This window comes from Abrus precatorius, unplaced genomic scaffold (genome assembly GCF_003935025.1).
Source record: "Abrus precatorius isolate BTA unplaced genomic scaffold, Abrus_2018 Scaffold8, whole genome shotgun sequence".
Taxonomy (NCBI): Eukaryota; Viridiplantae; Streptophyta; class Magnoliopsida; order Fabales; family Fabaceae; genus Abrus; species Abrus precatorius.
Genome location: NW_020874428.1, coordinates 26,029,525 through 26,045,842, shown reverse-complemented (window position 1 = coordinate 26,045,842; position 16,318 = coordinate 26,029,525). Strand labels below are relative to the sequence as shown.

Genomic DNA, 16,318 nt, shown 5'->3' with positions numbered 1-16,318 from the left:
CTTTAAAGAGAAAATTTAATTAATTTTTATCAGAAAAAAAAAAAGAAATATTAAGTCCCTGTCATGATTCACGATGCACGCAACGATGCAGGAAATCAGCTGCTCCACTCAACTAAAAGTCTAATTAAACATTATCGGTGAAATTACTTACCCATTGATGTGAATCAATTGCAAATATCTTCGCATAAACGTTTTCTTATACAAATCTGTCTTATTTAACAATAATCATGAAAAACATGTATACCTATCATTTAACTCTAATAAATTATAATTTATATGTTAAGTTAAATAAAAGATACATAATAAATATAAAAATTATGAGTGTGAAAAGATTTGATGTGTGTATAATTTTTTACATAACTTAGACACACTTTTCTCTTTTAATCATAAACTTGAAAATTTGAGAATTACAAGGTTGGTGGAAATTGATTATGATTAAGAGAAATGAGAAATATTAGAAAAGTAGTATTTAGACAAGAAGCACATCCTTGTCTATGAAGCATTCCACCCAATCCCAATATATAAAGAATAACAACTCATCCATTCACTTTCACTCTACAGAGAGAGAGAGAGAGAGAGAGAGAGATCAGAGATGGAGAAGAAGAACAAGAAGAAGAGCAGCACCTGGTTGAAGAAGAAGTGGAGATTCTCTGCGTTTAGGTGGAAACGACTGGATTTTCAAACCACCATCGTCGATACTGTCGTTTTCAAGATACTCTGCGTCGCTGAGGCCGTGGTTCTTGTCTCCACCCTCTGCTTCTTTTACCTTTGCTGTGGCTGCAACTTCTGAATTCTTCTCCTCCTTCTTGTTTCATTTTGTTCATTCTTTTTTCATATTCATGGCCTGCTGCTTCTTATCAATTACAAATGGGCACACAAATTAGGCTTCTTAATTCTCTTCTGCTTCAATATATGTTATATATTTCATCTTTTGCTTGAGCACCAGCAATCATCTCCTTCTATGTTAAGCTCTGTTTTATATTTTCAATGATTTGGAATGAATAACTAGAAGAACATAAATGATTAATTCTAATGAACAAATATGTCGGTTTGATTAACGTGACAACTAAGCAGAGCTCTGTTGGTTCATTTCTTATTTTTTATTTTTTTAGGTCACATTTCTTATTACACAAATTTAAACAATGATATTTAAATTCAATATAATTATTTTTTGAGTTTTTTATATGCTCATTAACTATTATGAAGTGACATCAAACGGATGGAATCTCTTCGGGTCAAGTTCATACTTATAGTTTTAAAGAATAATACATGAAAATGATTAGATGAATATCTTATAAAATTAGTAATCTACTTTAAGCATACAGAAATCATGTAAGATGTCTTCGTCGAATAGTTTATTTTATTTAGCTAACATTAAATGTTTGGATGAAAGAGACCCAAAAAATATGGATAATAATATTTTGTTTTATTAGAGAAAAGATTTTCATTAATTTAAATTTTAAAATTTTCTTCTTTTCTGTCTTTTCAACCAAATAAGAGGAGTTGGAAGGTTAAATTATTATTTTTAAGAGAAGTTGGTGTAAGATCTAAAATTCATTATTTTTTAAAATATCAACAAATGATTTTTTTAATAAGTTAATATAAATTTACACCAACTTCTCTTAAAAATAAGTTAATATATACTTTTTTGACGAACCTATGCCAAATTTAAAAAGAGCATTTTAGAAAAATATGGTTGAAAGGTAGGTAATTTAAGAACAAAATTCAAGAAAAAGTTAACTTTTTGCAAAATAAATAAATAAATTTGCTATATCTAAAATATAAAAAGAGAGGAAAATAATGATTTTTTATTGTCTGATATAAGATATTTTCAACATATTTGAAAGGAGGGCAGTGTTGGATATTGATATTTGCAAGGGAGAATTCTATAAACATGAACGGTTAGATGTAATAATAATAAAAATAATGAAGGTGTTATTACAGAAAATGTAATTGTGTTGATAAAAAATCACAATGTTAAATTACAACCTGCTAGTATTTCTCTCAAGGTAGCTTTAATTAAGGGGTTATGCATAGCTATGCCATTATATATATATATATATATATATAATGCAATCATGTTAAGTTAAGAAAAAAATTAATAAACTGTTTTAAAAAGTGTGGAAAAACTTAATTATATCAATTATAAAACATTGATGTGATACTAAATTCCAATAAAAGCATAAAATAAAATAAAATTACATGTTAACGATGACTGAAGAATAAGAAAATATGATTAAAAAAGATAACAAGAAAGAAACTAAAATGTTAATGCATTCAAATAAACAAAAAGAAGTTATATTAACAGATAAAAAGAATAAGAAAGGAAACACACTAACTATCCAAGTGTCTATAGACTGGAGTAGAGGACCCTTCATTGCAAAACCAAAAACACCACAATGGCGTCACCAGCGGCGGCGAGGTCGCCGGTATCATCCGCCGCATCTCCAATGCAACGCCTCTCCACCTTCAAATCCCCTTCCTCGGCCACCGCCACCGCCACAACTTCTTCCGCCCTTGACTCCCTCGCCACCGATCCCATCTTCTCGGCCTTCCTCTCCCCATCCTTCTCCTCCACATCCTTCTCCTCCGCCGCTCTATCCTCCGGCTCCCCCGCCTCCACGGCGGAGAAACTTCACCACGCCATCCACCTCCTCGAAAACCAGCTCCGCTCGGAAGTTCTCTCCCGCCACCACGACCTCCTCTCCCAACTCTCTTCTCTCCACCACGCCGACCACGCCCTCTCCACCCTCCGATCCTCCCTCTCCTCCCTCCAATCCTCCCTCCGCCGCCTCCGATCCGAACTCTCCGATCCTCACCGCTCCATCGCCTCCAAAACCACCCAACTCTCCAATCTCCACCGGACCACCGAACTCCTCCAACACTCCATCCGCGCCCTCCGCATCTCCAAGAAGCTCCGCGACCTCATCGCCGCTTCCCCCGACTCCGACAAGCTCGATCTCGCCAAGGCCGCGCAGCTCCACTCCGAGATCCTCACTCTCTGCGAGGAATACGACCTTGCCGGCATCGATGCCGTCGACGAAGAGCTCAATTGGGTGAGGGAAACCGGAGATCGGTTGAGGAGCGAGGCGATGAAGGTTCTAGAACGAGGAATGGAAGGGTTGAATCAAGCTGAGGTTGGAACTGGGTTGCAGGTTTTCTACAACCTTGGGGAATTGAAGGTCACTGTGGAGCAAGTGGTGAACAAGTATAAGGGTTTGGGTGCTAAGAGTGTGAGTGTGGCTTTGGATATGAAGGCAATTTCTGGATCTGGTGGAAGTGGGTTCGGTCCTGGTGGAATTAGAGGTAGTGGAACGCCTCAGATTGGAGGAGGAGCTAAGGCTAGAGAAGCTTTGTGGCAGAGGTTGGGGAATTGCATGGATCAGTTGCATTCCATTGCTGTTGCTGTGTGGCATTTGCAGAGAGTTCTATCCAAGAAACGTGACCCCTTTACCCATGTTTTGTTGCTCGATGAGGTTATTCAGGTAACGGTGGTTTATCATTGTTTTGTGGTTGATTTGTAGTTAGTTTACACGAAAACAAAATTATGGCTGTTGCTTGGATTCCTACATTTAGTATATGCTCATTGCATCCTTCATATGAAAGTAGAAATTGTTTGTCAATACATGTGTTACGTTAGAAGTTTGAATTGAATCAATCATTGTTGATTTTGTTCTGAAGAAACTGGCTTGACAAGATCTATGAATATTTTTTGCACTGGTGTTAACAGATCTATAAAAGTTAGAGATCCCCAGAATTTAATTTTCATGTTTTATTCTCAGTAGAGAATTCACTGTGCAATTAAAATCATTTTCCAGCCTTCTTAAACTTTCCTTTTTTTAGTCTTTTTTAGCCCTGGGTGACTTGTGCATTAATGTGCTACTTATATATAACTGAAGCGAGAGTAAGGAGTTCAAGGTCAATTGTTTGTTGTTTCTCCTTGCTATTGAATTATTCAAATTGGTTTCCAGCTTTATGCAACATTATACTGTCAAAGACCTTCCTCAGAATATGCTGTATAGGATGCATGGTAGAGAAATTGTAAAAATCCATGACTGCCCGTTTTCTTTTGATGCATCAAATACCACCTAGATGCATTGCATTGAATTGGACTAGATCTGTTGAAAATCTACTCCTCTATATATATTCAAAGAGTAATAAAGTAATCAATATGTTAGACGTGCAAAGAAGTTGCATTGATCTTTTTTTATAAGGTTTTTTGTCCTAGGTTTTGATAATGATGTGATCTGATGCCATGTACAAAGAAACAGCTTCAATGGACTTCCTTGGGGGTTTAGTGTCTTCAGGATTTCTCATACTTAACAGTATTGAGTTCTTACTGAGGATCATAGTAGTATAGTACATATGCTGGCTGCTATTATTTGCACTTTCCTATTTTCTACTAGGATTTTTTTTCCTCTCATTTTTCTGATGTTGACTGCTGCTGCGTAGGAAGGTGATCCCATGCTAACAGATCGAGTGTGGGAGGCCATTACAAAGGCTTTTGCAAGCCAAATGAAGTCTGCTTTCACTGCATCAAGTTTTGTTAAAGAGATTTTTACAATGGGATATCCAAAGCTTTACACCATGATAGAGAATCTACTTGAAAGAATTTCACGTGACACAGATGTCAAAGGAGTGTTACCAGCTATTAATACATCTGGAAAAGAACAGATAATTTCAGCTGTCGAAATATTCCAGACTGCATTTTTGGCTCATTGCTTGAGTCGCCTTTCAGATCTAGTGAATTCTGTATTTTCAATGTCCAGTCGTGGAAGTGTTCCATCCAAGGAACAAATATCAAGAATTATATCACGCATTCAGGAAGAGATAGAAGCTGTTCAAATGGATGCACGCTTAACTCTTCTTGTTTTGCGTGAAATAGGCAAGGTTTTAATTCTTTTTGCAGAAAGGGCTGAATACCAGGTAAAAAGAAAGGATGTTGTTGTATTTAAGGTGTTGTATGCTGTTCATTAGATGTTTTAAGCCCTCCCTGCATTTATTAGCTTAGGAAGAAATTCAACACTATCTAGCTCATGGGTTTTCGTGAAGGCTATAAGTTAGCTGTTATAGAACTTTATATTTTTTTTATAGAAGAATATTTTATTACAAGGAAAGAATGGATTCATAGAAGAGAAAAATCTTCACTACAGTTAATCATGGCATTACAGATGCATTGTTCTGTCATTGACGGGCTCATATGGATATTGTGGTGTTGGTTTTCGCTGTATCACATTTTAGTGATCAGCGACCCTTCAATTATTTAACTTGCTTGCTCATTTTGCTCTTTTTTTCTTTCTCATTGTATTAAATTATTAATATTTTGGCTAGACTTATCAAATATTTTACTGATATACTACCTAAAGTGTTGTCACTTGTCATGATTTGGTGAGACATAATGATTGAAGACAGGTAAGGTAATAGGCCTGGTCATGTGTGTTGGCTGTAATGGTTTTCTATTGCTTCTTTGATGTGATATCTGAATTTAGTTGATCTAGTGAGTTTTCTGGGGCTGGGCCTAATTGCTTTTAGTCTTGTGATTAAATTTTTACATCTGAAGAAGTGTCAAGTTTCTACAGAAGATAGTGGTTGGTCTAGTGTTTTGTCCGCATTTTGGCTTTGAGGGACTATTTTTAAGAGATATGCTTCATGGTTCCAGACCATGCCTTGCTGCAATCCCTTTTATTCTTGGAAGGGAGAACCTTTATGTTTATTTTTTCAGTTGTGTGATATTAAAGTGCTTTTGCTGTATGTTTTCTCTCGAATCTGAAGTCTTATTTTTTTTTCTTCTTTGTGTATGAGTTTTGTAGTATTTACAAACCCAAAGCCCATTTTTTTTCCAAGACAACTTTTGTAGAAGCATAGTTTCTAATCTTTTAATTGGTCATTTTCATTGTAATGGCAGATATCTACTGGTCCTGAATCACGTCAAGTAAGTGGTCCTGCAACACCAGCACAACTCAAGAACTTTACATTGTGTCAGCATCTGCAAGATGTTCATACACGAGTATCCTCTATGCTTAAAGGAATGCCTAGTATTGCTGCAGAGGTGTTGTCTGCTTCATTAGGTGCAATATATGGTGTTGCTTGTGATTCAGTAACATCTTTATTCCAGGCAATGCTGGATCGTCTCGAGTCTTGCATTTTGCAAATACATGATCAGAACTTTGGTGTACTTGGCATGGATGCTGCTATGGACAACAATGCTTCACCTTACATGGAGGAACTCCAGAAGTGTATTCTTCACTTCCGCAGTGAGTTTCTATCTAGGTTATTGCCTTCCAGAAATACTACAGCTCCAGGGACAGAGAACATATGCACCAGGCTTGTCCAGAGTATGGCCTCACGTGTTCTAGTATTCTTCATCCGACACGCTTCTCTTGTCAGACCACTTTCAGAATCAGGCAAGTTGAGGATGGCCAGGGATATGGCTGAATTGGAGTTAGCTGTGGGCCAAAATTTGTTCCCTGTTGAGCAACTTGGTGCACCATATCGAGCACTCAGAGCATTTCGTCCACTTATTTTCTTGGAAACATCGCAGCTTGCATCATCTCCTCTTCTTCAAGATTTGCCACCAAATGTCATATTACATCATCTATATAGCCGTGGTCCTGAAGAATTGCAGTCACCCCTTCAAAGAAACAAACTAACACCGTTACAGTATTCATTGTGGTTAGATTCTCAAGGGGAGGATCAAATTTGGAAGGGCATCAAAGCAACACTTGATGATTATGCTGTAAATGTGAGGAGCAGAGGAGATAAGGAGTTTAGCCCTGTTTATCCTCTAATGCTTCAATTGGGTTCGTCATTGACTGAAAAGGTTCAGACCTCCTCAAGGTCTTGATCCAGTAAGTAATTTGTAGTCTAGCAAATAAACCACATCTGCGACTTCCCAGATTGCTTCTTGAAAGTTGTTGGAAAGGGTTTAGTTGCAAAAACATGAGGAAGAGGCCTGCTTGTTCTGCTAGCAAGCATGAGGTACAAAGGTTTTAAATGATTTAATAGTTTTTTTTCTCTCCCTTTTTCATTTCTATTCTTCCTCCTTCCTTCTTTCTTTCTTTACTGGAATTACTGTTGTTGGTTAATCTCGATTTTCCCGATTAATTGTTATATTCAATGTAGAGAAATATAGCTTTTTGATGGAAGATAGAAACAAGTGATGTTGTATACTCCGTACGATTAATGGACATCTAATCGATTATTTCACTGATCACGTCTTACCTACGCCTGCGAATATCTTTCATGTGTAGGGTAAACTATATTTTTCTCAGTAAGTTTGTCACAGCTTCATGCAATAGTTCACGTTATAATCTTTATTTTCTTTTGTTGAAATTATGTTATTGTCTTTAATCAAATTAGTTATCATCTTTTGTCTAAACTAGTAGATCCTATCAAAGTATTGATCGAAAATATAACCGCTATGCTGTCTAACAAAGACAAAGTGAAATTGATGTTAAGATTTTGTATTTGCAAAATTGCTGCCAATCATAAGGAATTTCTGTTATATCTCGTGTGTTTGTTGGACCTAAAAAATCGCGAAGCCTACCTGTGTCGGAATTTTGTACTATATTATTGTCTTCAATGTCTTGTATGAATATAAAGTAGTTCAATACTCTGCGACTACGAGGCATCAGCATTCCTTTTCTCATCCCCTTACTCCCACCTCCTCTCCCTTCTTTTTGATGGAAGTTGGAGACAAATTATGTAGCTTTCATTCTCCCTATGATTAATGGCCATTGAATTATCCATTACTTCATGTTTTATGTTTGCAAATATCATTCATGTAGTGTAAAAGATAATATCACGTGAGAACGCTTATCTTTTGTGATAAAGAAAAACATGGTATGACAGCAATTGGATCTAACTTAACAATTACGATCATATTTTGGATAAAGAAAAACAGGTGCATACGTGTAACAATACTCATAATTCCACGGAACTCGTGCTTCCTATAAACCAAATGGAATGAAGAGCAGGAAATTCGCCCCCTATGCTTTCAGTGTTCAAATCATCTGTGTAAGTTTGTTCATCTACTGTTAATATCAAGTGTAAACGAATTAAAGTCGAGCTGAATGTATACATGAATGAAAGGTATGCAAATATTAAGACACTCTATTCAAGAGTAAATCCATTCTTATTATAAAAGGAAACTAAAAAGTTACTTTGTTCACAGGGTTCATTAATAAGATTGAAAACGAGTCATTTTAAAAACTACAATAAATCCTTTGTCAACGGTCAACTTGGCTTTCCCTGTGCTACAAGCGAAGGACTTATATTCTCCTTGCCAAACATCTTCTCTGCTGTGTCATTACTCTTGTGAGCTTGCAGTCGAGGAACCCATTTTGCCCACCCCAAAACCACCATCCTTCAAGCAAGATAATTGAGGTGTCTAACTCTTCAATCCTGTACCCCTGAAGTCATATCATTGCTGACCTGAGCTTCGCTCCTAGAAGGACACATAGATTTAAGTCTATTCCATACAAATTCTGCATTTTCTCCTGTATTCCTCAGACTTGTGGTTGGTAAAACAGAAGGTAGATTGAATAGATGTGATACTTGAGGTGTAGCAGAATATAAAGATCCAAGTTGTCTGCTTATATAGTCACTGCTGTTACTATACATATGAGGAACCCATTTGCCCACAGCAAAGCTAGCATCCTTCAAGCCATATAATTGAGGTATCCAACTTTTCGATCCTACACATGAAGTCTTGTCCATGTCTTTGCTCACCTGAGCTTCACTACTAGAAAAAAGCATAGATTTAAGACTATTCCATTTCCAGACAAATTCTTCCTTTTGTCCAATGTTACTGAGACTCAAGCCAAATGAAACACAAGATGGATTTAACAAGTGTTTTGATTCCCATGGTGTACCGGTGTATAGATATCTAAGTTGCCTGCTTATGAGGTTGTTATCATGGATAGCCTGCTGAAGTTCTGCATCACTTGGCCACCATTGTTCCAGGCCATGGGCAGCAAGAAATTTCAGTTTTTCCTTGGTGACACCAGAAAACTTTGCAGTAATTTGCCCATTTGTAGGAACAACTTTCTCCTTGTCAACCATCTTTTCTCCTGTGCCATCGTTCTTGTAAGCATATAGATAAGGAACACATTTCACCACCCAATAACTAGCATCCTTCAAGCAAGATAATCCAGGTATCCAACCCTTCAAACCTACACCTGAATCACTGTTTCCAACATGATTGCTGATTTGAGCTTTGCCACTTGAAAGAGGCACAGATTTTAGTATATTCCAGACAAAATTTGTCGTTTCGCTAATGTTAATGTGACTCATGGCAACTGAAACAATATGTGGATAAAGTAAAAGTAGTACTTGGAAGGTGTGGCAGTGTTCAAAGATCTAAGTTGCCTGGTTATGAGTTTGCTAGCATGAATATCCTGCTGAAGTTCTGCATCACTTGACCACCATTGTTTCAGGCCATGTGCCTCAAGAAATCTCTGGTTTTCCTTGAAACCAACTAACAACTTTGCTGCATTCGACCCATTTATTGGACTCATATTCTCCTCGTCAGTAATCTTCTCTCCAGTTCCATCAGTATAACTATAAAAGCAACTGATATAGTCATTGCTGTTAACTGTTAGAGATCGTCCCTTGAAGGTGTATAGGAGAAGGAAGGGATCAGTTGTAGGGGAGCAGAACCCAAGAGCCCAAGAGACAGTTGGATAGTTTTCAACTAAAAACCGTTACAACTTAGGACATTATAAATAGAAGAAATAAAGATAATCAGGGATCTTCTTTTTTGGTAAAAAATAACCTTGGGAGTAGACTGAGAACTACTCGAATAATTCTCAGAACATTAGTGCATGTATTCTGTTGTTCCAGAAATTCAATAATATTGCATTCTTTCTGTACCTAGTTCTATCAATTGGTATCCAGAGCAACATCCAGGTGCCGTGGGAATTGAATAATGGCGAATACAAGAATGGATAGTAGGATCGACGCCTTGGAGAAAACAATAATATCGCAAAGAGAAGGGGATTTACAAATGCAAGCTCAGAAATTTGAGACATTGGAGAAACGTTTAGAAGCACAAGATTTGCGATTTCAAAGATTGGAAAAAATGTTGAATACGCTATTGCAGCGTTCAGAACCTAGACAAGAAGAGGAAGGAATGTCGCGCTGTTCAAGATCGGAAGGTGAGCAAGGAAATAGCGTTGGCAGGACAAGTGCAAATTGGCGCACAATTGACGTTCCTCTATTTGTGGGTGAGGACGTGTACGGGTGGATCCAAAAAATAGAAAGGTATTTTCGAATTCGAGAAGTGGGTGCAGCAGATCGCATGAATGTAGTGGTTTTGGCACTAGAAAATGACGCTCTTAGTTGGTTCCATTGGTGGGAAGGGTGTAACCCTAACCCCGGATGGGATCAATTTCGTAACGCAGTAATGGAGCGATTTCAACCTACCACAGCTCCGAATCCGTTCGCAGCCTTATTGCGACTGAAACAAGAGGGATCGATTGCAGAATTTGTAAGTCAATTTGAGAGATATGCAGGAGCAATGACGGGTATGGATGAAAATTATTTGATGGAAGTTTTCTTGAATGGCTTGCGTGGGGATATCAGTGCAGAGGTGAAGTTATATGAGCCGCAATCGTTATCAGCAATCATCAAGAAAGCCATGTTGGTGGAAGAGAAGAACTCAGCATTGGGAAGAACAGGGTTCTTAAGGGGGAGTAAGACTGCAAATTCCTATCGAAGCTTGGAATCAGGAGGGTCATTTGCAACAGCTCAAGGGTCCAGGATTCAGGGCAGAGGCAATGAAGGGGCTGTGAGCAGTAGTGGTAGTAATAAAGGGGGAGAAGGACGAGTTAGAACAGGGGGATTCAAACGATTAACTGATGCTGAAATGCAAGAAAAGTTGAAGAAAGGGGAATGTTTCAAATGTGATGAAAAATTCGGGCCTAATCACATTTGTAAAAATAAACAATTTCAAATGATGATATTGGAGGAGGATCGAGGACTCCAAGAAGATGCTCCCAATGAGGGTAACACTCTGGTTGATGAGCAAGATATTCAACTGTCCCTGCATAGCATAGTGGGGTTAACAACTAAGAGATCTCTGAAGATACGGGGCACAGTAAAAGAAAAACAGGTGGTAATTCTGATAGATTGTGGAGCTTCCCATAATTTTGTATCTACCCAATTAGTGCAGGAATTGAATTTAGTAGTCACTGAAACTTCTTCTTATTTCGTGGAAGTTGGAGATGGCCACAGAATTAAATGTCAAGGAGTATGTGAAGGATTGTTTCTCAAATTGGCGGATATGGAGATCAAACAGAAATTCTACGTGTTTGGTTTAGGAGGAGCGGATTTGGTGCTAGGGTTAGATTGGTTGGCCGGTTTAGGAGACATTAAAGCTAACTTTGAAGAACTTTCTATCAGGTTTAAGGTAGACGGTGAGGAAAAAATTTTGAAGGGAGATCCAACGTTATGCCGATCATCAGCATCTTCCAAGACTATGTTTCGATTATTGCAGCAAGAAGAAGGGTTTTTGGTGGATTGTTTTTCACTGGAACAAACAGTTCAGGATAGCAATGAGATTCCTATAGAAATGTTACAACTTTTACATCAATTTCCAACTATTTTTGAAACTCCAGTAGGTTTACCACCATCTAGAAGACAAGATCATGCTATTCATTTAAAGGAAGGATCTATGATTCCGAATATCAGACCTTATAAATATCCTCATTACCAAAAAACGGAGATTGAGAAGTTGGTAAATGAGATGTTGACAGCAGGGGTTATAAGGCCCAGTATTAGTCCTTATTCTAGTCCCATCATATTGGTACGGAAGAAGGATGGTAGTTGGAGATTTTGTGTGGATTATCGGGCCCTCAACAAGATAACTACTCCCAACAAATTTCCGATTCCTATTATTGAGGAATTATTAGATGAACTGGGCGGTGCTACTATTTTCACTAAGTTGGACTTAAAGTCGGGATATCATCAAATTCGAATGCGGGAAGAAGATATTGAAAAAACAGCTTTTAGGCCATTATGAATTCCTTGTGATGCCATTCGGATTAACTAATGCTCCTTCCACATTTCAAGCTTTGATGAATGAGGTATTGAAGCCTTTTTTACGCAGATTTGTGTTGGTATTTTTTGATGATATTCTCATCTACAGCCCAAGTTTGGAATGCCATATCGATCACACTAGGCAAGTGTTACGCATACTACAGGAGCATTCTTTGAAGGTTAATAAGGAGAAGTGTTCTTTTGGCCAAACCAGCTTAGAGTATTTAGGACATGTGATTTCTGGACAGGGAGTGGCAGCAGATCCTAAGAAAATTGCCGCTATGCAGGAATGGCCAGTTCCTAAAGATGTGAAGGGGTTACGTGGATTTTTGGGGCTTACGGGTTATTATAGACGATTTGTGCAGGGATATGGTAGACGTGTTAAACCCTTAACCCAGCTGCTTCAAAAGGGTGGTTTTTCTTGGAATGCAGAAGCTCAGACTGCCTTCGACGACCTGAAACAAGCTCTTACTTCTTTACCTATATTGGCTGTTCCAGATTTTACCAAAACTTTTGTGGTGGAGACTGATGCCTCTAGCTGTGGTTTAGGAGCTGTCTTACTTCAAGAGGGTCATCCTCTTGCTTATTGGAGCAAGGCTTTATCTGCACGAAGCAAACAAAAGTCAGTATATGAAAGAGAGTTAATGGCAGTAGTACAGGCTGTGCAGCGATGGAGACATTATTTGTTAGGAAGCCATTTCGTCATCCAATCGGATCAGCGGAGTTTAAAGTTTTTGACAGAGCAGCGACTTATGAGTGAAGAGCAATTTAAATGGGTTTCTAAGCTCATTGGTTATGATTTCGAAATCCAGTATAGGCCCGGCAAGGAAAACGCAGCAGCGGACGCCCTGTCTCGACAAACATATTTTGCTGCTGTGACTGTCTTACAATTTCAGGAGTTGGAGGATTGGGACGCAGAGATATTACAAGATGCAAAACTACAACAGCTTCAGCATGATTTGATAGTTGCTCCTAATTCGCACAAGGGGTATGAACTAAGAGGAGGAAGACTTTATTTCCAGGGCAGATTGGTGGTACCAAAAGGGTCAACAAAGATTCCACAACTTCTAGCTGATTTTCATGCGTCGGCAGTAAGTGGTCATTCGGGCTATTTTCGTACCTACAAAAGGTTGGCGGCAGTGGTTTATTGGGAAGGAATGCGCAAGGATATAAAGGATTTTGTGACAGCTTGTGATGTTTGTCAAAGGAATAAGTATGAGGCCTTATCTCCAGCAGGTTTACTTCAACCGTTACCTGTCCCTACACGGGTTTGGTCTGATATTTCAATGGATTTTATCGGCGGGTTACCAAAATCAAAAGGGAAAGACACTATTTTTGTGGTGGTTGATAGGCTTACTAAATTTTCTCATTTTTTTTCCCTTGGTCACCCTTATACAGCTCAGGATGTCGCTGTTGTCTTTATGACAGGAGTGGTGAAGCTGCATGGCTTTCCTAGCTCTATTGTGTCAGATAGGGACCAATTGTTCATGAGTAAGTTTTGGAAAGAGTTATTTAAAAGTGTTGGAACTCAGCTCCGATTTAGCACAGCTTACCATCCGCAATCGGATGGTCAAACGGAAGTGGTGAATAGGTGTATTGAAACTTACATGAGATGTATGACAGGCCATAAACCAAAACAATGGCCAGATTTTCTCAGTTGGGCAGAATATTGGTTTAACACAAATTACAATGCTTCCACTAGAATGACACCTTTTAAAGCTTTATATGGCCAAGATCCTCCTATCTTGTGGAAGGGTACCACTGTTCCTTCGAGAGTGGAAGAGGTTAATCAAATGACTCAAGACAGAGATGAATTATTGAGTGAGTTACGAGCTAATTTGTTGAAAGCCCAAGATTATATGCGTTCTCAAGCCAATAAGCACAGACGGTTCCTTGAATTTCAGATTGGTGATTTTGTTTATCTGAAAATTCAACCATATAAGATGAAATCTTTGGCTACCAAGGTGAATCAGAAATTGAGCCCTCGTTATTATGGCCCTTTTAAGGTTTTGGATCGAATTGGTGCTGTGGCGTATAGATTGGAATTACCGGATGGGAGTAAGGTTCATCCTGTGTTTCACATTTCTCTCCTTAAAAAAGCGGTCACACCTCCAGCACAAGCCCATCCTCTTCCTACTATGCTTCAAGCGGATTATGAATTGATAACTCAACCTGAAGATGTTTTGGATGTTCGTTGCTTGAAGTCAGACTTGTGGGAAGTTTTAATCAAATGGCAGGGGCTTCCTAAATTTGAAAATAGCTGGGAAAGTTGGCAAAGCATTAAGGAGAATTTTTCTGTTACCCACCTTGAGGACAAGGTGCAAGTCCTAGGGGGGAGTATTGTTAGAGATCGTCCCTTGAAGGTGTATAGGAGAAGGAAGGGATCAGTTGTAGGGGAGCAGAACCCAAGAGCCCAAGAGACAGTTGGATAGTTTTCAACTAAAAACCGTTACAACTTAGGACATTATAAATAGAAGAAATAAAGATAATCAGGGATCTTCTTTTTTGGTAAAAAATAACCTTGGGAGTAGACTGAGAACTACTCGAATAATTCTCAGAACATTAGTGCATGTATTCTGTTGTTCCAGAAATTCAATAATATTGCATTCTTTCTGTACCTAGTTCTATCATTAACATACAGATGAGGAACCCAATTTTCCACACCAAAGCCAGCATCCATCAAGCTTGATGTCCTTTCAAGGACATCCGATAAAAATGGATCCATCAAGCCTGAAAATCCATGTATAAATCTCATCAATTCTACACTGCAAGTCTTCTCTCCATCATTCTTAACTTGAGGTTCACTACCTGAAGAAAACATAAATTTAAGTCCATTCCAGACATATTCTGCCTTTGCTCCAATATTTCCAAGACTCATGGCTAACGAAACAGAAGGTGGATTAAATAAATGTGCCTCCACATTAATCCCTTCTTTTGCTAGTTCATTTCCCACTTGAAGACCAAATCCAGCTCCCAAGGAATGCCCTGCAAGACATATATTTCTGCTTCCATATATATCAGAAACTGATTTTAGTGTCTCCAGAATTACCTTAAACCTAACAGAGCCTTTCAAGCTTTCCCAAGCAGCAAAACGGAGGTCATCTACAATATCTCTTCGCCTTGTATGGCTTCTGAGTAATGTTCCTCTGAGTGCTAAAACAGCTTTAGGGGCACCACTTGGTCTAATTGGTAGAAAGTCAGCCAGTGCTGCAGATTGATCCCATTCAAATATTGCACCAAAAATGGACCCATCTCTTTCATCAATCAATACTTGTATGAGCTTGTACTTGAAGGGAATCCACCAACTTGGAGCAAGAGCATTTTCTTGTGTTCTGTTCTCCTGCCTATCAAGTTCAAGCAAGTAAACTGCCTGTACAAGACTTGCCATTGCAGTTCGTTTATAATTTGTATCCTTCCTGTACACAACAAAACAATTATTAGCAATGCGCATACATAGAAGAATGTAAAAGCCACCAAACTATTAATGTTTTTCCATTCGGCAAATGTAAACGGCTCTTTGCTAGAGTTAATACCAACATGGTACTCTCAAGTTCACATCACCTGTATTGTATACAATAAGAAATCCATGAATATAACCTCGGCATTATAAAGGTAAGGCAGTTTTTGATTGACAGAATAAGACAACCAAATGATCATTTATAAGGCTTCCTAAAACAAGATAAACATTATTGATCTTTGTTGTTCTGGAACCTGTCTCCAGCTTATTTCAATTGATAAAATCCAGTTCACAAATTTCGCTATCATTTTCCATTTCAAGTTGGTTCTTTCAGTCAGGAACAGTAAATTCAAAAGCCATGCAAACCCATTTGGTAAAGTTTGCAACTTTACACTCGTGTTCCAACCCTTTGTGCTAACATCCTCAAAATCGGTCAACAAAAAGAAAACTGAGACTTAAAAACAAGAAAATCACACATGCAACTAGTATTGCTGTGTCTCTCAACAGCAATAACAAACTTTTCACATCTATGGTCAAGCTCTAGCATCAGTAGAGTGTTGTCAAGGAACACCAAATCCAAGAGTAATAGACTGAATTCGTCTTAGAATTGGGATGAGTACTGACCAACTAGAACTGATAAGGTCCCTCCAATTAAGGGTAATCAAGTTGGGAGGGCCAGATGGTTGGCCATGAAGGTGAGTTTCACGTGGAACCACTTGGTTAGCCATCAGTCTAGGAATGAATCCAATGGGGTATGTGCAGGTTGAGTAAGAGATCAGCACTGAGCATACAATAAAAAAGAGAAGAGAACAAAAGAAGATC

The 16,318-nt window shown here is 38.4% G+C and overlaps 4 protein-coding genes across 5 annotated transcripts; 2 read left to right on the top strand and 2 right to left on the bottom strand.

Annotated features, from left to right (window-relative positions):
- The first annotated feature begins 558 nt into the window (after positions 1 to 558).
- LOC113874916 lies at positions 559 to 1,770 on the top strand. Its single transcript, XM_027513200.1, has one exon. It carries the CDS (start codon positions 593 to 595, stop codon positions 788 to 790), a length of 198 nt encoding a protein of 65 aa, XP_027369001.1. The 5' UTR covers positions 559 to 592; the 3' UTR covers positions 791 to 1,770.
- Positions 1,771 to 2,179: 409 nt separating this feature from the next.
- LOC113874912 (conserved oligomeric Golgi complex subunit 5) lies at positions 2,180 to 8,233 on the top strand. 2 transcript variants are annotated; one of them, XR_003506112.1, is made up of 4 exons: positions 2,180 to 3,485; positions 4,453 to 4,926; positions 5,906 to 6,978; positions 7,123 to 8,233. XR_003506112.1 is itself a non-coding variant. In XM_027513195.1 (3 exons), the coding sequence occupies exons 1-3, from the start codon at positions 2,400 to 2,402 to the stop codon at positions 6,842 to 6,844; spliced, it is 2,499 nt and encodes an 832-aa protein (XP_027368996.1). In that variant the 5' UTR covers positions 2,276 to 2,399; the 3' UTR covers positions 6,845 to 8,233. The 2 variants fall into 2 exon arrangements, 1 of the variants encoding a protein (XP_027368996.1); XM_027513195.1 differs by having other exon boundaries at positions 2,276 to 3,485; positions 5,906 to 8,233.
- LOC113874915 lies at positions 7,297 to 10,863 on the bottom strand. Its single transcript, XM_027513199.1, has one exon. It carries the CDS (start codon positions 9,292 to 9,294, stop codon positions 8,398 to 8,400), a length of 897 nt encoding a protein of 298 aa, XP_027369000.1. The 5' UTR covers positions 9,295 to 10,863; the 3' UTR covers positions 7,297 to 8,397.
- On the bottom strand, positions 9,324 to 16,224 carry LOC113874913 (GDSL esterase/lipase At4g10955-like; the record flags this gene model as incomplete). The annotated part of the gene is made up of 3 exons (XM_027513196.1): positions 16,121 to 16,224; positions 14,658 to 15,455; positions 9,324 to 9,588 (listed from the first exon to the last, which is right to left on the bottom strand). Coding segments are annotated over exons 1-3 (1,167 nt in total), but the record flags the coding sequence as incomplete, so codon positions are not given.
- Positions 16,225 to 16,318: the final 94 nt, after the last annotated feature.

Excerpts from the sequence above, each read along its gene's own strand:
- LOC113874916 (XM_027513200.1), top strand. The coding sequence starts at position 593 with ATGGAGAAGAAGAACAAGAAGAAGAGCAGCACCTGGTTGAAGAAGAAG.
- LOC113874912 (XM_027513195.1), top strand. The coding sequence starts at position 2,400 with ATGGCGTCACCAGCGGCGGCGAGGTCGCCGGTATCATCCGCCGCATCT. Across the intron at positions 3,486-4,452 it reads TGCTCGATGAGGTTATTCAG|GAAGGTGATCCCATGCTAAC; the intron begins GTAACGGTGGTT and ends GCTGCTGCGTAG. Across the intron at positions 4,927-5,905 it reads CAGAAAGGGCTGAATACCAG|ATATCTACTGGTCCTGAATC; the intron begins GTAAAAAGAAAG and ends TTGTAATGGCAG.
- LOC113874915 (XM_027513199.1), bottom strand. The coding sequence starts at position 9,294 with ATGAGTCACATTAACATTAGCGAAACGACAAATTTTGTCTGGAATATA.